This window comes from Marmota monax, unplaced genomic scaffold (assembly GCF_021218885.2).
Source record: "Marmota monax isolate L192 unplaced genomic scaffold, Marmota_monax_Labrador192_F-V1.1 WCK01_AAM20220418_F8-fsc00181, whole genome shotgun sequence".
Lineage (NCBI taxonomy): Eukaryota > Metazoa > Chordata > Mammalia > Rodentia > Sciuridae > Marmota > Marmota monax.
The window spans coordinates 2,847,314-2,870,443 of NW_026694276.1; the positions used below are offsets into that span (position 1 = coordinate 2,847,314).

Here is a 23,130-nt window from a genome sequence, read left to right on the forward strand (position 1 = left end):
TACTTATTTCCTAAACTAAAAATCTGATTAGATCCAATCTGGGAACTAAGAGATCAAAAAAGATAGGACAGCTACTTAAAAATATCCCAGTTTTCTCAACCAAGTAGAACCCATGGGTAGATGTTAAATTATTAAAATAACCTATGAGCCTAAAAAATTGAAACTAATTTCTTTATTAAGAAAATAAAGCCATGTTGCTTAGGGAAAGGAATAAAAATGACCAATTATCAAGTACATTAGTGAATAGTAAGTAAAACAAAATGTTTTATGTATCTATATTTCTTATAGAAAAACAACTATTTTAAGACCATTATTTCTCCTATCTCTCAGAAAATGTATATTTAATTATAATATTAAAAACAAAAATTGACCTTTTTTTTAATAGAAAATCAAATCTTATCAGAAGAATTACATGAAGTCAGTCATTTTTTAAAATGTGTATTAGTTGTAGATGGACACAATACTTTTATTTTTATTTATTTATTTTATGTGGTGCTGAGGATCGAACCCAGTACCTCACCCATGCTAGGCAAGCACTGTACCACTGAGCTACAGCCCCAGTCTGAAGTCAGTCATTTTTTATAGATGCTGATTTAGGGTCCCCACCATAATATTTGATAATCAACAAGGCCACATATCTGCTAAGGACATAATATAAAGATGACTAAAAGAGTGCCTGAGCTCACAGTCTAGAAATTATCGAATGGAAAAAGTGACAGATCACAAGAGGAAGGAGGATGAATCAACACAAATGAAAACACAGGATTTCATTATAGGGAAAAGTGGAAAGAGGATCAATGCTTCTGAAAGAAACAAAAGTAGATTTCTAAGAAATGAAACTGAGAATTATTCATTCTTGTTAGGTTTGGAAGCCATCTCTAGATTGAGCTTCCCAATGAAAGCCAGGTTTGTGACAATGGGACATCTAAAAATAAGCCATAATCACTGCAAAGAAAATAACAGCTAGCATAATCCTGCCCATTGTCTTTGTTAAAGCTGTGGAATTACTCTTTTCAATTACTCTTGTTTTCATAGGCTTCCTGATACGATCATGTGTGGTAAAGATGGTTTTTCGAGCCCCATCCCACTTTCCAGGGCCCTGTAGACGAAACTGGGCTGGAGTACAAGGTCCCAAAAATAACTGTAATGCTAGCTTGGGATCAGTGAAGGCCAGAGACAGTAGATTAGGCCTGACTCCCACCAAATCAGCAATCTGATCCATGGTATCAATGTAGTCTCCCTGAATGGTATGGCGTTGGCTTTCCACGTACCTAAAATAGAGAAGAGAGAAGCCATGGTCTATCAAAACAGGCAATCAACTAGTCAGTCAGTCAACATACACAATGTATTGATTTGGGGCACATTATATTGATTTTTTTAATTTTTTTTTTTAGTTGTTGATGGACTTTTACTTTATTCATTTATTTATATGTGGTGCTGTGAATTGAACCCAGTGCCTCACACATGCTTGGCAAGTGCTCTACTACTGAGCTACACCCTCAGCTTGTATTGATTTTATATTGGGCTACATGCTGTAGTAAACAGTGAAGAAAGATTATATTTGTCACCATTCTTAGAGATCTTATAATACATTAGAAGAGAAAAGATTGTTGTGTAAAGTTCGAATTATATCCTTGGGGACCGCTCACAGTAAGAAGGTGGTTGGACAAGCATAAGTCAAAAGAAAGAGAGCAGGAAAGTCCAAATAAGAGAATTTAGTGCCAGAAAAGAAAGGAAAGAAAGCCCTCTAAGAAGGGAAAATGTTTAAAAGTGCCAAGCTCAGTAGTAAGAGAAAGGAACCTGGTCATGGATGACCTTCAAGGGAACAATTTTAGGAGTAAGGAGGCAAGTTGAAAATACAGGGACTTGGGGAAGCAAAGGGAGAGGCCTGAGAGCACAGGATGTAGAAACTTTACTATAGACCTTTAGCAATGAAAGAGGGGAGGAAAATAGGAGAGCACTGGGTAAGGATAAGAAGATTAAATAAAAAGTTACTTTCTCTTCTTCTAAGATAGGGGAGAATCATGCTAGTATAGTCAATTGCAGAAAACCACCATTTTGGGGCTTGCAACAATCAATTTCCACATAAAAACAACCTTGGGATTTGAGCTCAAGTTCTGAAATTCAGACTGCCAAATCATTGTGTTCACCAAAGTACTAAGCAGCCAGTTGATGTTACTACTTTACCAAATCACATGGAGTTTTTATGCTCAGCCACTGTAACCTGTGTGTGCTGTCCACCTGATGATAGCCAGCAAATTAGTCACTTCAGATTTGTGAATCTACTTAAAGATTTGAAATTATCATTAATTCAACATAGTTTTCTAATACTTCAAGTAATCCTCCCCAAAATAATATACCTGATTTTTCTTCTCAATGAGCTTTTCCCTATCTAACTTTTCTTTTAGATCCTAAACATAGCCTTTATACACTTTCTTGAATTTTTCTCTCCTTTCCCTCCACATTGAAACTGCTAGTACTATTTCCCCCTTCTGTTGTCACAAACTATTATTCCCCTTTTCATCACAATATAATCAGAATTCTCAATAAGAGGAAACTAAATGTAGTAAAATATTGTTCTTATTAAGAAATTAGTAGAAAAAGTTACCATACATCTTCTTGGGAGAATTTCTTACCTTTTTGCCATTTCCTCTTGAGTCTTAGCTATATCTGCCATCATTTCACTTTGTGAGGGCAATTTCTTTAGCCCTAAAGAGAAAAATTTTAAATATACATATAAATTACCTCAGTAGAAACAATGATCCTATTAACAATTACTGTGCTATGGAGAATTCAAAGAAATATAGGATAATTTTCTATACTCAGAGATTACAGTTTGCTTGATCACTTGATCCTGCTATAACCAAAATATAATAAGTTGAACATACATAATCTCAAAAAACAGAAATCTGAAATGCTCCAAAACCCAGTATTCTTTGAACACTGACAGATACCATAAGTAGAAAATTCTACACATGACCTCATGATAGGTCATGGCCAAAACACAGGCACACTAAAACTATTGTATAAAATACCTTCTGGCTATGTTGTGTAAGGTGCATATGAAAACTAAGTAAATTTCATTTTTAGACTTGGGTTCTATCTCCAAGATAGGTCATTATGTATATGTAGATATTTCAAAATCTGAAAATATATGAAGTTCAAAACCTCTGGTCCTAAGGAATATTCACCTGTATCAATATGCATAGTTTATTCTGCTTTGTCTTTGGAACATATTTACTATACTCAGCCTCCTCCTTAACATAGTCTTTGAGTTGGTAAATTAAATATGGACAAAGGAAATGACAGATGGACTTAAAATCACATGAAAACATGAGGAACAAGGTCAAAAGGCAAGTCAAGTGTGGTGATGCATGCCTATAATTCCAGCACTTGGAAGGCTGAAATTGGAGGATAACTTGGGTCCAGGAGTTCAATCAGCCTGAGCCATGTAGTAAAACCCCATCTCAAAAAAGGGAGGGGAGTGGAGAAACACCTGTACAAATATCTTAATAACAAAAAGTATTTTATACAAGAGAGAATAAAGGAAGTAAACGTAAACTCTCAATCACATTTTATGCTAAAATATTATGGAAGATAAGCCTCACGTTGGTTGAAAGGCCTCATGAGGTCTTACTTCGACTGATCTACTTCCCATTTTACTCCCTCTAACTCTTTTATTCAATAAGAGTTTGTGGTGGGGGGGAGGGGGTAAGGCCAAAGGCAACTCATATACCCAATCTTGACAAATAAATTTAAGCACTAAAGTACAGACAGTTCCTGTACTATGATTTAACACCAAGGACATGACTAGACAAAGGCAGAATCACATTTAAGTCTGTATAAACAACTCTAGCTCAAACAATTAGCCTTTTGCCCTCATATATAGCATTATGCCCAGCCAGATATGTAGACACTATGCCTTGTACAAAATTTGAGCCACAATCCTAAAAAATGTTACTCTCTATATAAATTCTGGTATGTAGAATTTCAGAATGGGAATGTATCTTACTCAGTACAATCCGTCTCTCTACAATACAATATCAGGTGGTTATCTCATTCTTCTTTAAAAGTCTCTGGACTTGGAGATCTCACTACCTTCTAAGAAGATGATATAATTGACTGATGTAGTTGCTGGAATGTTATTTTTTGTACTGACCCCCAATCTACTTCTATACAACTTATACCACTGGACCTAGTTCTTTCTTTTGGAACCACATAATTGAATTTTAATAATTGACAGGACTTAAAATGTGAAAAGCACCTGTCATAAGTACTTTAAGTCTTCTTATTATCAGAATAACCTGCATAGGTTCCTTCTATAAAAGATTTCATGTTCTCTGCCATCTGGTTTCCCTATCCTGATTTGCCCCTCTTGAAACACAGAAGTAAGAAATTCAACACTCAGAGCCTACTGTGTTTTTTTAATGTGTTTTCCTAATTTAGCTATATGACTTATAAATCAATAAGGAAGCATGGGAATGTTTCCTTTGAAATTAATAACAGGTCTTTTAGGATGCTCAAGAAGTACATTTTGAGAACTGATTTCCAATTACTTCTTACAGGGTACAGCCACAAGTTTTGCATTTATTAGCTAGAAACTTTATGGAGGAGGAGGGGGCGGTGGTCTATTTCTTGGTGGTGAGAGGCAGTCAGTTCATAAACTATTAAATTTGATGGACAGATAAGGATATTTACAACATTCTGTGATGCAGTTCTCTTTGAATTTATTAACTTTCAGTATTACCTTGTTTAGACACATATTGTATCATATTTCTTATCTGCCTCCTTCAAATCTTGCTCCCTACCCTTTTATATTCCTAGTTTACATTAATGGCCACAGCACCTGGGCAGATTCTTTTCTCTCTTCTCCCCAGCATGGATTCTGTCACCAAATCCTTTCAAAGGTTCCTGTGAAGTTTCATCCAAGTTTGTCTCCTCCTATTCATTTAGATTGCCATTTCCTTGGTTTAAAGGCCTCATGCGGTCTTTAAACTGAACTACTTCCCATTTTACTCCCTCTGACATGTATTATAAATTACAAATCTGATTTGAGTTCTCCTCTCCCAGCTAGAATCCTTCAGTGGTTCTCTGTTGCCTACATTAAATACAGACTTATTGTATGGCAGCCAAGTTCTTGATATCACCTCCATAAATACTCCTAGCTTCATTTTCCTTAATTCCTATAACATTATTTCTCAACATTCTTAGTTACTTGCAATACCCAGAACTCAATTACTCTGTCATTTTACCCTAACTTTATATAAATATTGGTGATTTTCCCACTCTTATTCTTCTCAATATTTCTTTTTTCTTTTAGTATATATATATATATATATATATATATATATATATATATATAGTCATAGGAGCATTGGGTACTTGTTGTCCATTGTTCCCATAATAGCTTCTCTACATTGCTACTAAAGCATCTGTTTAGGATGCAGTAAATATCTGTGAAGTGAATGAACACAGTAAATGTCTGTTTACTTGTTTGTCTTCCTTCTATGACTCTTAGTTCCATATATCCCACTCTTCAGTCTATACCCAATGGACTTAAAATCAGCATACTATAATGATACAGCCACATCAATGTTCATAGCAGCTCAGTTCACAATAGCTAAACTGTGGAACCAACCTAGATGCCTTTCAAGAGATGAATGGATAAAAAAAACTATGTTACATATACACAATGAAATATTACTCAGCATTAAAAGAGAATAAAGTTATGGCATTTGCAGGTAAATGGATGGAGTTGGAGAATATCATGTTAAGTGAAATAAGCCAATCCCAAAAAACTAAAAGCCAAATGTTCTCTCTGATAAGTGGATGCTGACCTGTAATGGGAGTGGGTGTGTGTGGAAAATGGAGGAACTTTGATTGGGCAAAGGGGAGAGAGGGAAGGGGAGGGGGCATGGGGGTAGGAAAGATGGTGGAATGAGATGAACATCATTCCCCTAGGTACACGTATAACTGCACATGTGGTGCAACACTACATTGTGTACAACCAGAGAAAGTTGTGCTCCATTGTGTACGGTGAATCGAAATGCATTCTGCTATCATGTATAACTAATTAGAACAAATAAAAAATAAATAAAAAGAAAAAGATAGAGATTTTCTGTTTGGTCATCTTTGCATCTCCAGCACCTAGGATACATACTAAGAGATCAGTAAATGTTAGCTGAATAGTGTTATTGAAGAACAGTGAGGAATTGAAGTTTATTTTCCAAGGGTCTCAAGACAATGTGGGAACAAAGAGAGCCTAAATTAAACTCTATGGTAATGGGCCTTTCAATCTACTCTCAGAGTAAGGCATGTTGTATTTGTGTAATCCTGACTTTCTGTAATCCTGACTTGCCCCTGCACATTTTTGTATAATGTTACAAGAGAAAAGAGATATGGCCACCATTCAGGCCTTCTGGACCAGTCCAGCCTTTTAACATGACTAGAAATTGGCCAAGGGAATTGATAAGCTGCGCTCTTCAGAAGTTTCTACAACAGAATTTAGAACTTCATTTGCATGAAGGCCATACTGTATTCATTTGACCTGGCATTTATGAGATACCTCCTATGTGCTAGGCATTGGTCTAGCCTTGGAATGTAAAGGCACATAAACATGATTATTTTATTTAAAGAGCTTTCAATATACTAATAAAGGAGGGACAACATATGCATAAGTTTATCCTGTGTAAATAGGAATTAAAGGGAAGGCATACCAAGAAAGAATATCAGGAACAAGGGTATCTCCTATATTTGCTGCTTAGTGGGTAAGTCATCTAGTGCTTCTAGAAAATTGGATGTGTGGTAAAGATTAGTGCAAGATGGACCTGAAAAAGCAGATATAACAATCTGTGGCAGAACCTGAATGTTGTCCTATGATGTAATACCTTCTTGTGATACAAAGAATTGATATAACTTGATATGGTTTCCAAGGAAAGAAAGTTGCTGAGTGAGAACCCTTGGGAGAACTGCAAAACAGGCAAAGAACAAAGAAACTTGATTTTATCCATGGTAAGGTTCTGGGTTCAGTGCTCTAGAAAAGGATGGAATATTTTTCTTGACAAGAGGGCAATAATTCCAGAGAACAAAGGAAGAAGGAAAATGAGAGTTGGTAGGGAGAGGACAGATCAAAGAAGAGGACAGGCTGAGTTGGGTAGGCATGAAAGACTGGGAGAAACTAGTTCATCTGAAAGGTTTGAAATTGACACAGTGAAGATAGAATTCAGGGATGAGAAAGACAAGAATTTGGTAAGTAGACCCAGGTAAGCTATAGCTAGAGTAAAAAACTCAGGGTTCATATTGAAAGTTTGGTAAAGTCATAGGGGTTCTTCTGAAGATTCCATCTTTGCAAAAGTTGGAAGAATGTGTGCTAGGCTTCTGCTACCATGAGAAGCTAAGATTTTTTTTTTTTTTACATTTCCCTTCAGATAACCTACTCTCATATCCATAATGCAGATTCTTCCAAATACTCATGTTCCCAATTCCTCTTAGCAAGTCACTTGGGCATGGAATAAGAGTCCCAGTTGCTTCAAGTATACTAAGATGCTCTGACCTATTTTAATGAAACTTTCTCTACTTACATAATTGATCTAATTAAAATATCCATTTAATATGACTAGGATTAAGCCAACCTCATGGGTTACTTATGTTTGATTGGTGGTCCATTGCTCTCAAATAGCACATGACCTACTGCATAGACTGTAAGGAATTAAGAAATGGCAAACATTTGGAAAGATGGTTTTTGCCTATCAACTATGATACCACTGCATTTTTCCCCTCTGCTACCATGAAAAATCTTCACTGGCAAACAGCTATAATTCCAACAAAAACACTGAATAGTTTCAATTAAACACTGGTATTGACAGAAGATTTTATTATTATAATTAAAGGATCAAAGAGTTTTTTCTTTAGAAAGAAACTACAAAGTCATATGGTTTCTCTCTATTCTGAGGCTTAACTCTCCTCCATTAACCTCTAATGGAGGTTAGGTTCTAATGGCCATTTAGCCATGTGACATTCTTTTCCTATGATGTTTGAATTCTTTACAATTTCAGAGGCAGCCCAATCCATCTTGAAAGGGCACTGGTTGATAGGAAAGTTTTCATTCACCTAGGCATTAGACCAGAGACCCTGCATCTACTAGAAGAAAAAGTAGGCTGAACTCTCCATCATGTCAGCTCAGGAACTGACTTAACTTAAGCACAAGAAATAGGATCAAGAATCAATAAATGGGAAGGTATTAAACTAAATAGCAAAGGAAACAATCAAGAATTTGAACAAAGAGCCTACAGATTGGTAGAAAATCTTTACCATCTGCACCTCAGAGAGAGCATTAATCTCCAGGATATACAAAGAACTCAAAAAACTTAACACCAAAAAAAAAAAAAAAAAACCCAAATAACCCAATCAATGAGCAAAAAACTGAACAGGCAACTCACAGAAGAAGAAATGCAAATGGTCAAAAATATATGGAAAAATGTTCAGCATCTCTAGCAATTAGAGAAATGCCACTTAAAACTGCACTTGAGAGTTCATCTCACTTCAGTCAGAACGGCAGTTATCAAGAATACAAGTAACAATAAAAGTCAGCAAGAATGTGGGGAGAAATGTATATTCACATTGCTGGTGAAAATGCAAACTGGTGCTAACCAATCTGAAAAGCAGTTATGGAGATTCCTCAGAAAACTTGGAATGGAACCACCACTTGACCTAGTCATCCCACTCATAGGTTTATAACCAAAGGACTTAAAATCAGCACACTACAGTGACGCAGCCACATCAATATTTATAGCAGCTCAATTCACAATAGCAAAGCTATGGAACCAAACTATGTACCATCAACAGGTGAATGAACAAAGAAAGAGTGGCATATGTACACAATGGAATATTATTACTCAGTCATAAAGACGAATCAAATTATGGCGTTTGGCATTAAGTGAATGGAACTGGAGAATTTCATGCTAAATGAAATAAACCTGTCCCAAGAAACCGAAGGCTGAAGTACTCTCTGATATGTGGATGCTAACCCATAACAAGAGGGTATAGGGAGGAAAGTATAGAAGTTCACTGGATTAGAAAAAGGGAAATGAAGGACTGAGAATAAGAAAGACAGTAGAATTAAATAGATGTAACTTTCCTATGCTTATATATAAATACACGACTAGTGTAACTCCATAGCATGTTCAACCACAAGAATGGGATCCAAATTGGAATGGGTTGCACTCCATTAATATATAATATGTCAAGATACAGCCTATTGACATGTATATCTAAAAAAAAACAAATTAAAAAAAACTTTATATGGATAAAAAAAAGAGAAGAAAAAAATGTCTTTTTTTTAAAAATGTTAAGCTGATATTATGCAACCCTCAAAATTTCATTCCTTGGTTCTAGTTTGACTCTTTGCTCTATTAAGTAAGTCTAAATCTTATCCAATGAGTATCCCTTCAAATATTTGAAGAGAACTCTCAGATATTAACTTCTTTAGCCTAAACTTCTCCAGTAACTTTATTTGTATTTCAAATGATATGTTTTCACATTCCTTAAACCATTCTTATCTTTCTCCTTATTCAGTGAATTCCAGTTTCACTTTTACAATGTCTTTAGTTGGTAATCTGACCAGTTTAGAGAACAATTATGATGTTCTGGGATGATGCTAGATTTAAAGAAGCCTTTTGGAACCCTTATCATCTGCTGACTCATATTGAGCCTACTATCCCAAAGCTCAAAGTTTTTTTTTTTCCTTATGTACTTCTAGTCAAAACTGAAAGAGGGGACATAAACGGGGGCGGGATGTAAGGATTTGAAAGTTGAATATTCTACATTCTGGATTAATCTACCAAGTGTTAACTTATTGTATGAAATTAAGTCACACCATTTCTATATTTGACATTCTTCATAATGAAAGATGAAATTCTTTTACTTCACAAATATATACCAATTGTCTAAAATTTAGATGAGTGGATTCTAATCTGAAGTACACATTGGAATTAACTGGAGAACAATATTGTCAAAAATCTTGTGCCTGCCCCTCCCACATTTACTGAATAAGTATCACCAGGGATAAGATCAAAGCATGCCTAAGCTGGGAAAATATCCCAGGTGATTCTAAGATATGTCTATGGTTATCAATTACTACGTTAGATTCACTTAAAAATAAGTTTTCTAGTACTAACTTTGTGCTAGATATTATGCAGCTCTCAAGATTTTGGTCAAACATACTGCTTTTTAAAATCAAGCACAGAAACATAACTAAACATCACCAAATAATTAAGGAGTGAATTTTTATTGTCACTTACCTTTAAATACTTGAGTAGCCCAGCGTCCTTGGAGCTCTGCAATAGGCATAATGGCTCCTAAGGGTTGAATCAAGCCTATGATTGCAAGAGTTGGCTTTTCTAGGTTGGGGGGGAAGACTTTTTTATATAGGGATATCTTATTTTTGACCACTTTGATAGAATCTTCAAGAAAAGGAAAGGCAAAGCTATAGCCTGTTGCAAAGATAACAACATCAATGTCATCCTCTCTGGAGCCATCCTCAAATATGGCAGCTGTTTCTGTGAATTCTTTCACATTTCCTTTCACCTTCACCAAGCCAGAAATTATACGGTTAGGCAGATCATCATTTACTGTTGGATGCTGGCTCAGAGCTCTACGTGTGACAATAAAGATGAAGAGAATGAGAAATGAGAGTGACCGAGAGATGGAAAGAAAGGGAAAGAGAGAAATAAATCATGTAAGTAAATTTTTGCTTTGGTGGAGGTGGTTAAACAATACATCAATGGTTTCCCCTCAGTTTACCTGTGAAATTTGGAAAAGTCCCACTTTACACCAGTTTTACTTTATGTCAGCTTTTCAGGACACAACACTGAAAAGGCTGAACTCTGGAAGTCACTGAAAGGGGAAGGCAATACCTTCCTTCCCCAAAGTGAAGGAACAAGAGTCTTATTTGAGGAGTGCATATGTGGTTTCTCAAGTTATAATAATGCTCTGTGGTATCTTAAGGCCATAGGCCAATAGTTTCTGTTCATATATCAATTAGTCTGACAGAACTTGGCTGTTAATATTGTTTCATTTCTAATTTCAAAGGCCCAAGAGGTAGACTTAGACATTCATTTTCCAAACTGTGTAATAACATGTACAGCAATTTAGAATTTAAATTACATTTCCACGTATTAACTTCTTTGACAGTCACACAAACTCTATGAAGCTGGTAGGATAGATGTCATTATCCAGGTTGTATGAATGAAGAAACTGAGGTCTGGAGAAATTAAATGACTTGACTGATGTTATGCAGCCTAGGATTTTAGAATTTCTATCAAAATAGTTTTCTATAAACTCTCTTGGAATACTTTGGACATGATAAGTATGGAATAAGGGTATCAAAATAAATAAATCAGGTTTCCAGTATCTTGGGTCTTTAGAAAAAAAGTCTTGATTCAGTTTTTTAAAATAATCTTAATTTTTTAGTTGTAGATGGTCAGTACCTTTATTTATTTAGCTTTATGGGCTGCTGAGGCTCAAACCCAGTGCCCCACGCATGCTAGGCGAGTGCTCTACCACTGAGCTACAGTCCCAACCTCTTGATTCAGTTTTAAAACAGTCTTATTTCCTGAACTTAAGTCAGCAGGCTCTGAGAACCCTCATCCTATCATCTTCCTGGCCTAGCCTCAGGAATATTATACGTTTTACAACTATACCTGATTTGTTGAATTAAATCTGCTTTGATTCTAACCTTTAGGAAGATTCTGTTCTGTATTCCAACCTCATGATTTCATCTTTCTCTCTAAACCTATTCTTTTTCACTAGTAGTACCACCATCCACATAGTTGCCTAAGCCACAAAACTGTCTCATATCTGCTCACCACGCCTATGTTCTTTCTCTCTTAAAAAAGAAGAATTCCTAGAATAGTTTTGTTTACTCACTGTCTCACCTGAACAATTACAGTTGTCTTTAAGGCTCCCTTCTCATATCCCCTCTATACCATTTGCCTTGGAATAAGAAAGGCAAATAAACAAGATTTTAGGATCCTTTGATTTAGAAAAGAAAAAAATCTATAAAGAATATTATTGGGTCAGGTGCAGTGATACATGCCTGGTCATTGTAAAATAGATTATAGACTTGTTGTTAATATGTCACTCACTTGAATGGATTTGCTGTCTTCATGCCAAACTATTTTTTTTGTTCCCCTGCCTCAGGACTAAGGACCAAACTCAGAGCCTTGTGTGTTCTAGTCAAGCACTGAGCTGAATCCCCAGCCCCTCATACTTTTTATTTAGCAGAGCATACAAAAGGTTTCATGCCTTATAGACCTAGAGATGTATTCAACTACTCTTCAAGCTTTGCCATATAAGTCTAGGTATACCAGACTGTGTGCAACTCTCAGGGTATAATGTGCCTTTTGCTATTCTAAGCTATTACAATTAGAATGCTACATGCTGACCCTATTTGCTTATCTATTATTATTCAATAAAACCTCAATTTGTTTTGCAACTACAAAAGATATTCATGCTTAAATAATTCAATGAAAAGTTGTTAGGGAACACAGTGTCCCAGTATCATCTCATTTAATTAATTTCAAGGGGAAAAATATCTTTATACTGGAGAAACATGGAAGATGCCACTTTTTAAAACGCAATCAAATTTAGCATCATTAATATAGAATAAACTGACATCATGTGGGTCCTGATGGGATTCACTAAGAAGATAATATCACTTATGTAGTATATATGCTAAGATACAATGCAACTAAAAATTTAGAGGTATTCTACAAAAACCATGCCTTGGAAAGAAGAAGGAGAAGGAAAAGAAAGAAGAGTAGGAGGAAGAAGATATAGGGAGAGGAGAGGAGGAAGAAGAGAAGGAGAAGGAGGAGGAAGAGAATAAAAGTCCATATTAAAAAAAAATGAATGGCCAAGCATGGTGGTGCATGCCTATAAGCCCAGTGACTCTGGAGGCTGAGGCAGGAGGATTACAAGTTGGAAGACAGCTTTAGCAACTTACTGAGACCTGTCTCAAAAAAAAAAATTAAAAGAATTGCAGATGTAGCTCAGTAGTAAAGCGCTCCTAGTTTCAATACCTAGTATGAAAAAAAGGAAGGATAGAGAATTATTATTTCAAATTAAAAAAGACATGACAACTAAGTGAAATGGTGTGATTAACATTTTTTAGGATTCTGGATGTAGAAGAGAAAAAGAAAAGCTTATTATAAAGAAGATTATTGGGTTGATTGCAGTGATGCATGCCTGTAATCCCAGCAACTTGGGAGGCTGAGTCAGGAGGATTTTAAGTTTTGGCCAGCTTCAGCAATTTAGCAAGGCCCAAAGCAACTTAGTGAGACCCTATCTCAGAATAAAAAATAAATAGGGCTGGGGATATAACTCAGTGGTAAAGTGACTCTCGGGATTCAATCCCCAGTACCAAAAGGAAAAAAAAAAAAAAAGAAAAGAATATTATTGGGACTTCTGTGGAACTCTGAATATGCCAACATTTTAGAAAATGTATTTTTATCAATGTTAAATTTCTGAAATGGAGGAATGCCCTTTTGGGGGGGTATGTCTTAATGATTTTTACTTATTTTCAGAAAAAAATGTGTACTTAAGTATGTATGTACACTACATATTGTTTGGATCTATCTTTCATGAGGGAAGAGAGAAAAAGCAAATATAGCAAACTATTATGATAGGTGAATCTAGGTAAAATATAAGGATGTTCAATGTATTTATTATTGTGCTACTTTTCTGTAGATCTGAACATTTTCAAAAATAAAAAGTTGGACAGGAAAAAAGTCATTTAAAGTCAGTATATAGAAATTCTTTCATAATGTGCCTTTGGCTATATAAGAACTCATTCTTTAGACTCTCATTGCATTCTATTCATTTCTTTGTCATATTCTGTTGTCTGTCTTTTCATTTGTATATTTAAGGTAAGATCCATTTCTGAAGTCTTCCATTTGTTACTCATGTTGCCTTTGGGCAAATTACTTAGTTTCTCTAAGTTTCAATATTTTATATCTGTAAAATAGACATAAAAATGGCACTGACCCATAGGGCCATTTGTGAGGATTAAATGAGATATATGCTCATTGCTGTGCTTCTAATTAAAGTCTTCAAAAAAAGGCAAGATGTGGGGGGCTAGGGTGGTGGCTCAGTGGTAGAGCACTTGCCTAGCATGTGCAAGGCACTGGGTTCGATTCTCAGCATCACATATAAATAAATAAATAAAGGTCCATTGACAACTAAAAAATATTAAAAAAAAAAAAGTCTGAGGCCAGCCTTAGAACTTAGGTCCCATTTGCAACTTAGTAAGACCCTGTCTCAAATTTTTTTTTTAAAAAAGGGCAGGGTGTTATTTTTATTATTATGTCTTTTCTCTCTGTATTTTCATGCCCAATATAATGCCTTGCTCACAACAGGTACCCCATATTTGTTGAATGACTGAATGAGGCATTGCCCTCTATTACATTTTTGTTGTTGGGCACCGTATAAAAAGAACTGATATCTGACAGAATAAGAAAATGGCTAATGTCAATGAGAGTGAGACCAGCAGATCTTGATCTTCTGTGGTTGATAGGTAAAAACCATTTTTTAAAATGTTTTCTTAATGTATGGGTAGAGGTAGCTTTATTAGCCTGTGTGAACAGTCCTTATTCTTATGCCTTGGCTGTTACCAACCCCATTCCCATCCTGAGAACATACCTGTGTTTAGGCTTCAGGCCAAACATTTCATGATCAAATCTTTGATTCATACGTTTTTCCAAAAATGTACTTGTTAATGCTTGACCGCATATCTTTGATATAAGATGTTTAAGTCGAGAAAAGTGTACCACATCAAAAGGATATCCATAGTCCCCTACACGATTCAGGATCCAAGCCCCTCTCCTGGTGCTGAGGAATACCTAAGGCATGGGAAATATTGTTCACTTTTGTCATTCTGTCTCACTATCTGAAAGCACTCTCACTTTCTTCAAGATTTAAGTTCATACTTACTAGTGTGGCATTTTAGTTCTGAACAATCTTTTAAAAATTTTCCTTCCCAAACACTGTCAAAGAATATGTCTTGTTGTGATCTACCACTACATTTCTGTTTAAAGCCAATGTGCCTGAAAAGTCCTCCTCTTTTGAATTTTCTTCAGCCCATTCATTTTTAAGGTCCAGATCAAGTCTGCATCCTCCATGAGAATACCATTGACCTTTCAGGCTGATAATTCTCTCTCCCTTCTCTGAACTTCACTAGCATTTACCACCTATAGGACTCATTAAAAATCATACCCCATTTGATTCAAATGTATGATATGTCAAGATCATTGTATTGTCATAAGCAACTATGGGGCTGGGGTTGTGGCTCAGTGGTAGAGCACTTGCCTAGCATGTGTGAGGCACTGGGTTTAATTCTCTGCACCATATACAAATAAAAAATATTTTTTTTAAAAAAAGTCATGCAATAGACCAGGTGCAGCAGAGCACACATCTTTAATCCCAGTGGCTCTGGAGGCTGAGGCAAGAGGATCATGAGTTCAAAGCTAGCCTCAGCAACTTAGCAAGGTCCTAAGCAACTCAGTGAGACTCTATCTCTAAATAAAATATAAAAAGGTCCTGAGGGTGCTGGGGTTATAGCTCAGCAATAGAACACTTGCCTGGCACATGTGAGTCACTGGATTCGATTCTCAGCACCACATAAAAATAAATAAATAAAGTAAAAAGATATTGTGTCCATATTAAAAAATATTTTTAAAAAAAGGGGTGCTAAGGATGTGGCTCAGTGGCTAAGTGCCCCTGGGTTCAATCCCGAGTACCAAAAAAAAAAAATCATGTAATAATAAAACTGAATATCATTTAATATCATTTAATCCAAAATCTCCAGTCTTTTTGTCATTGACATTGTTTGCATTATTAAGAACTATTATTTACCATTTATGTCATTTATATGATGTGAAACTTTCTATGCTCTTAATTTGTCTCTCCAATTGTGTCCAATTGTGTTTTCTTCACAGTGGGAGGGTTAGCCTGCACATCTCTTAGTCTCCTCAGCACATCATCGTTACTTTCATGTAATGAGACTTGTGACCTGTAACTCTGGATACTAAGTTCTTTGTATTCTTTTTTCTTTTTTGAGGTGCTGGGGATGAAACTCAGGGCCAAATGTATGCTCAGCAAAGGCACTACCACTGAGCTACATCCTTAGCCTTCTTTAAAAAATTATTACTTTACTTTGATATAGGGTCTCTCTGAGTTGTTCATGTTGGCCTCAAATTTGCAAAACTCCTGCCTTAGCTTCCTGAGTAGCTGAAATTACAGGCATGAGACACTGACTAATGGGTTTTACAATGGTAACACAACAATCCCTTGAGGAAGCCACTGTTATCCTCATTTTATGGGTGAGGGACATCAAGAAGATGAAAAATTTGCCAGAGAACATATAGCTATTAAGAGACAAACTGAATTTTTAACCCACATCTGACTGACTCTAAATCCTATTAAGAAATGTTCTATTGATTATTGAATGGGGAAAAAATAAAGATTGCTAATAGAACCCAGGAAATTTTTCAGTAATTCTTTGTTCTTTTCTGGCTAAAAATACATGTTCAGAATGGATTAAGGTTGATATTCAATTACCTGGCAGAGGTATCAGGACATTTTCAACATTACACTTTCAACTTTACCCCCTGGAAGAAGTTTCTAGAGTGTTACTGTAGATTAGTATATTGTTTCATAGTCTTTGTCTAAGCTCTCACGTAAAAAGATGCCTGTCTACAAAGGTATAGTTCTTTACTTCACACATATATCCTCACAGAGAGTAATTTTAAGCCCTATCAGATTTAAGTGCTTTTTACATTTCACAGTTGAAAGAGCCTGCATGGTCTTGGGATTCAGATGATTTAGTTTAATGCTTATAGCCTTAATTCAAGGGCTCCCTATTTATAAAATAGTTACAACAACACTTACATCACAAGACTGCTGTGATAATTTTTATTAAAAAAGTGTGGCATACAGTAAACACTGAATAAATGCTTAATGGCTGTCATACTTATGTCAACTTTTCCATCAATACTTTGTTTTAAGCAAACAATATATTTATAAATCTGGTTTATAAGGAAAATTGTTAAATCAGTATAATTGTGTATGAAATTAACCTGATGAGAAAGGGATGCTTTCACAAATCATTATACCACAGGGTTAAACCAAAATTTTGTTATGCACTGAAATTTATAGACCCATTTAAAAATTTTGACTTTACAAACAACTTCTCTTAAATATAAATACATTTTAATATGTAAAGCAAAAAGCTAGAACTCAGCAATTAAATTTCTTCAGTTTGCATTAGTGCTGTGAGGATGTTGCCCCTGCTATGCAGATATGTTTGCTCTGTGTTTTCCCAGGGCTTTCTCACAAATATGGCTACCTTATCTCCACACTCTGAATATTTTGTTCCTGGGAAATTTTAATTCCATAGTGCAGGTTAGGTCCAGCTTCCTTAGAAATGACCACTTGATATGAAAGAAGACTTTTGCATGGATCCCCACTACCTACATTGTACATCATTCTACCACATGTGTTTTTTACTCTTTCTTGTTTATATAATTACTTCCTAATAAATGTTTGTGGAATTAGTTCACAGAATAACATATGAGATCACTTATATATTGATAGATGAAAATAGTATTGAGAAATTATTGGAACCAAGTTGCTAGGTAAGGGTCATTTAACAAAATTGTGTCATTAAACTTCTGTTTTAAAAAATAATTTGAAGCATATTTATAAAGAAGTATAGCATAATTAAAGTTACTGAAGAACAACCAAGCATTCACCTATTACTAATAAAGTTATGATTCAATGAAGACAAAAATATAATAATAGCATGCCTTTTCCTAGAAGTTTATAGTGAAGACACTTTCTTCAAAGCTCAAAATCTATGATACAGAAACCAAAACAAACAAAACAAAAAAACCAAGGAGATAGAAGTTGCTTTGAAATGACTGCCATTCTGTGCAAAGGCGGACACAATCTGTTCACATATGCTACTATGCAGACACTCTTTATGCCGATATCTACATTGTTTTGGGAAAGATTAGGTTGCTTCTTTTTTCCCCATTTGGGGGGCAAAAAGGAAATTCACCCACAAATTTTTAATGAAAAGTTTTCAATAACCACAGTGTGCTTTCCACATGTGTATATGAGAACATGGCATTTCTTCTGGCCAATGGACAATTCACACTGTCAATGTTGCATTCTTCCAACCTCTTCCAGCAAATATTTGATCTTCATCAAAGCCAGGAGAGGATAACTGGGATCATGAGTGCAACCTGAAGCAGTGAAGTTATTCCTTAGTATGAAGCCAATTGAGTAATGGAACTCTAACCATTATGGCATCTACCGTAATGCCAACTGAAGCAATGAAACCAAGCCCTATATTTGCCAGTGGCACTAGTGGGCAGTGTGCAGCCATCTATACTCTGTTGGGTCTATCTCCCTGGTGAGACTGAAGATAGAATGAAGCAAAGTAAATCACTGATTCAAACCTGCTTGGCTGTGTGGCTAATCTCTACAGCCAGATCCCCTCCAGAATTCCCGATGCCAATTATAATGACTCTTTTCCCAGCAAATGCCTCTGGGTTTTTATAGTCTCGACTGTGGAAATACTGTCCTCTGAACTTCTCAATTCCTGCAAGAGAACAGAAAATAATTATTGGATGATAGTTTATATAATGGATATCATTTGTAAAATTCTTTTATAGAATTTAAAGTTGAAGCACATATTCTCCACATGTTCTCCCTTTATTCAGCTACTCTTGTCTTTCTAAATACTTTTGCTTATTTTTTTTCTTCCAGAGCCTTGGAATAGTAACTTGTTATCCCTTTATCATAGTAGTTTGTATTTTGGATTTGTAGACTCATAAATCCAAACTGCCTCAGAAAACTGCCATTCTCTTTTTGTCGTTCATTCCCTTAATTATATACTCCTGTTTTAATTAGAGTATATATGTTTTCATATACTCTAGGATATACATAAAGTGAATTTTTTAAAAAAAGTTTAGGACCAAAATTGAAACTAAACTATTCAAGCTTTCATTTAAGCCTTAGAAATTCAACATTTGTTTGTTTCCTCAATTACTGAAAAATTTTATATCTGATCCAATACTAAGTAAGTGTTCCACAGTCTTCCTTTATGATCCTTAGGAAAACCAAAGTTGGGGGTAGGAAAGATGGTGGAATGAGATGGACATCAGTAACCTACGTACATGTATGACAGCACATATGGTGTGACAGTACATCATGTGCAACCAGAGAAATGAAGAGTTGTGCTGCAAAAGTTGTGCTATACAATGAATCAAAATGCATTCTGCTGTCATGTATACCTAATTAAAATAAATTAATTAAAAAATAAAAAGGAAAATCAAAGTTATTGTAAAGCTAAATACAATCATGTGCCACTTGACAGATATACATACATTCTTAAAATTTTACTGTAAGTTGGTTTCATCATTGTTAAAAATCACAGAAGTACCTACATAAGCCTATATTGTATGGGCCAGCCACTCAATATGGCCTCTTGATGCAATCAAGATCCACAATAATCATGAGACATGTGAGGTTATTGCTGGTGTAACATGGCAGGCAGTTTTACAGTAAACTTTTCTATAAGTAGAAGGACTACACACCAAAACAAATATATAGCACAGTAAATATGTGAACCAGTAACATAGTTGTTTATTATTAAGTATTATGTACCACATACGTAATTGTATGGGTTATAATTTTATACAACTGACAGCACAGAAGGTTTTGTACATCAGTATCACCATGATGTTATAATGGTTATGATACTATTCAGCAATAGAAAAATTTCAGTCCCCTTATAATCTTATGGGATCGCCATTCTATATGTACTCCAGCCTTAACTGAAATGTCATTAATTTGTGGCATGATTGTTTACAGACCTCTAAACTCTAAAATTACCATTAACTCTAGTCCCCAAATGGCAGTAATACAAGTTATTCCATCTTCAAGGGAACATGCATAATTATGCTCTTATTTCACCCCAAGGTAAAAATCACTCAGACCATAACCCTTCTATTTCTCAGGGTCATAGGCATGGCTCAAATGTCAATCTCCTTCCTAGAAGGTCACTAACCTGAAAAACTTTCCAGAGGTAAGTGAGCATTAGTGTGATGGCCAGTGCAAACCATGACTCCATCAAAGACATTAACCTCCTTTTTTCCTTCACACTCAGTGACCACCTCCCATTGTCCTGAAGTAGAGAAATCAGGCTGCTTCTTCACACTGCACACAGTAGTCTGAAAGAAAAGTGACATACACAGAGCCTGTACAGTGGGTATCTTCCCTGACATGACCTTTCCTGCAAAATGTTACACAAAGGGCTGATACCATAGGCACCATCACATCATTGGGGTCCTTGCAAGAGTATTTGATTTTCATCCTCCATAAAGAACAGTTTTGTTTGGGCCTGTGGTCTGAGTGAGAAAACTATAAGGCAGACAAAGTAAAACAGAGTTGACAGACCAGTGTATTCTCCTCTGCTTCTAGAAAAGTAGAAATTGCTAGGACAATAAGTCTCTACCTTAAGGCATTGTAGCACCTGAATAAAGCTTGGATTTCTCCTGTACTTCTGTGGCACTCAGCACTAAACACCTATTTCTCCACTAACCCCAGACATCCTTAAACTGTCTGATGTCTTCTTATTCCCAAGTCCTGTTCTCTTTGACTGGGCTTAAACATGTGACTATGAGGCTACCTTTCCTGTTAGAGCAGGAACATATGTCAGTGGCTCTTATTTTTTATAAAGAAATCTCTGTTTGCCTTCTACATATGCCCATTTTACAAGTAACCATAAAGAAACAGGTTGTGAGATAGGGTAGTCAGTGGCATAATTTTTAGCTTTTCCAAAAAAAAAAAAAAAAAGAGAAACAATAAATATCGGTTACTCTGCCCAGCCAAAGGAAACATCAAGAATGTATTCCAATGTGCTTCTAGGGTCTTGGCTATAATGTCTTTGTTGACTAATAGAGACACTGTCTATGCTTTAACCATCCTGTACTATTTGTATTTCCTGTCATGTGTTTTTACACAAGCTGGTTCTTCTACTTGGATCACCCTTTTATTCCTTCTTCATTTGGAGGACTCCTTCCTACTGAAGCCTCAGCTTGGACATTGTCTTCTCCAAAAATCTTTCCTGGAACTTGATTCCTCTGCCCTGATGAGTTAAACATCCCTCTTCTGAGCTACAAATGTATAGCTCTCTATAGCGCTTGTCACTTGGTTTATTACTTATATGTATAATAATAATTTTCTTCATTTTTCTCTGTCCTTAACTTGGACTGTTAAGTTACTTATGGTTTTTTTGTCTTTGCATCATCACTGCTTAGTACAGTAATAAACTTATTCAAAAAGTGTCACTTAAACAAATGAAGAGATGCACCACTGGGCTATAAATAACTGGCTTTGGAAATTGTCACCAAATGTTGCCACTTTATTATTGTTGCTAAACATAAAAAGGTGGAATGTTTGGACTTTATGCCGGGTGATTTAATATGGCCATGATTATAAATTATGGGAAAATCATGGCAGACTTTAGAAAAGGAAGGAACCAAAAGTTATACAGTACAATCACCTTCTTTTACAGAAAATAAAATTAAGGTAAAATTCAAGTTGAGAAACTTACTTGTCTTAGGTTACTAATTAGTGGTACGAACAAGGGCCAGAATTCAGGGGTTTGTTTCCCAGTTCAATGTTCTACACTCTCCACCTGATTCAACTTCTTTGCTTTCTCAATAACTTCCCAGTCACTAAGTACTTTGTGATGATCATATAAAATAATATATTCAAAAGTGCTTCAGAAAGTATAAAATAATTAAGAAATATTGGACAAGTTTGGGGAACAGAAGGATTCAAAGTTCCCATACTTATTCATTCCCCTCATCTCCTTGATTATAAGCAGGGAATGTGAAATGAAGGCAATGAAAATACTCGGGCAGGTATCTTTCTGTATCTGCAGCCAAAATATATAAGAGAGAGCTTTCCATGAAAGCTCTTAAGTTTTTGTACTCGAGTATATCGCTCTAGTATTTACATTTACATACTGGTTAATGAAGCCACATTCATTTACTTGGTGAACAACTTCAAACACAAAGACACCCACAAAACTGCCTACCTTGAACTGGATATACTTTAAAAGGTTGAAATCTTTGGCATACATCCTGAAATATTCTAGGATCTGGGAATTGTGCATGAAGTTAGGATAATGATCCGGGATGGGGTAGTCACTGAAGCACATCATCTCCTTAGAAGTATTGATGATCACTGATTTGTAAATACTGGCTCTTCCTTCTTCAGGATTTTTCTGCAGTAAATAAGAAGCATTTATGGCAACTTGTGAGTTAATTTCATGATTTACAAATAGCCAATCAACAGTTGAAAAAATTTCCTGAAATAAATGTCAATTCAAACAAATTACACACATACATGACCTCCACTCATCTCCCAGTACTTGTGCCCCTGTGTAGTTCCTTCTCCTTGAATCTCAGTTATGTTTATGACTTGTTTTTGACCAACAGTTGAAATGGCACTGAATGACTTTCAACATTAAGTCATAAGTAGCCTTGCAGCTTCCATCTGGGTCTCTTGAAAGGCTCACTGTGGTGCAAGCCAGCAGCCATATAAGAAGTTAGTTTTCATTGGTGACCCAAATACCTGACAAGGAGAAAGAATTATTATGGCCCATGGATTCAGAGGTTTTGGCTCCATTGCTTTTGGCTTTAGGCAAGGCAGAACATCATGATGGAAGGGCATGGCAGAGGAAATCTTCTCAGCTATGGCAGCCAGAAATCAGGGTTAAGGGAAGAGGCCCAGGACAAGATATAGTCCCAAAGGGCAACTCTCCTGTCCCCATTATCTGCTTCTGCCAACCATGTTCAACCTGTATACACTATCCACCACTGCCTAGTAGTCCATTCAGGTGCCAATGAATTAATCCATTGATGAGGTCAGAGCCCTCATGAACCAATCACTTTCCAAAAGACCCACCTTTAGACAATGGTGCATTGGATATCAAGACTTGAACACATGAGTGTGTGTGTATGTGTGTGTGTGTGTGTGTGTGTGTGTGTGTGTGTG

General features: G+C 35.8%; 1 protein-coding gene across 2 annotated transcripts in view; it reads right to left on the reverse strand.

Moving 5' to 3' along the window:
- Nucleotides 1–157: 157 nt before the first annotated feature.
- The window catches only part of LOC124108731 (flavin-containing monooxygenase 5), a 31,980-nt gene continuing 9,007 nt past the window's right edge, over nt 158–23,130 (reverse strand). The window contains exons 3-9 of one of the 2 annotated variants that reach the window (XM_046467273.2): nt 22,169–22,357; nt 20,132–20,294; nt 18,519–18,661; nt 14,698–14,897; nt 10,299–10,651; nt 2,637–2,709; nt 158–1,271 (exon numbers count right to left, since the gene is read on the reverse strand). In XM_046467273.2, coding sequence (XP_046323229.1) covers nt 926–1,271; nt 2,637–2,709; nt 10,299–10,651; nt 14,698–14,897; nt 18,519–18,661; nt 20,132–20,294; nt 22,169–22,357 — 1,467 coding nt within the window. In that variant the 3' untranslated portion in view covers nt 158–925. The remainder of the gene's footprint in view (nt 1,272–2,636; nt 2,710–10,298; nt 10,652–14,697; nt 14,898–18,518; nt 18,662–20,131; nt 20,295–22,168; nt 22,358–23,130) is intronic. The other variant, XM_046467274.2, reaches the window with a different exon arrangement.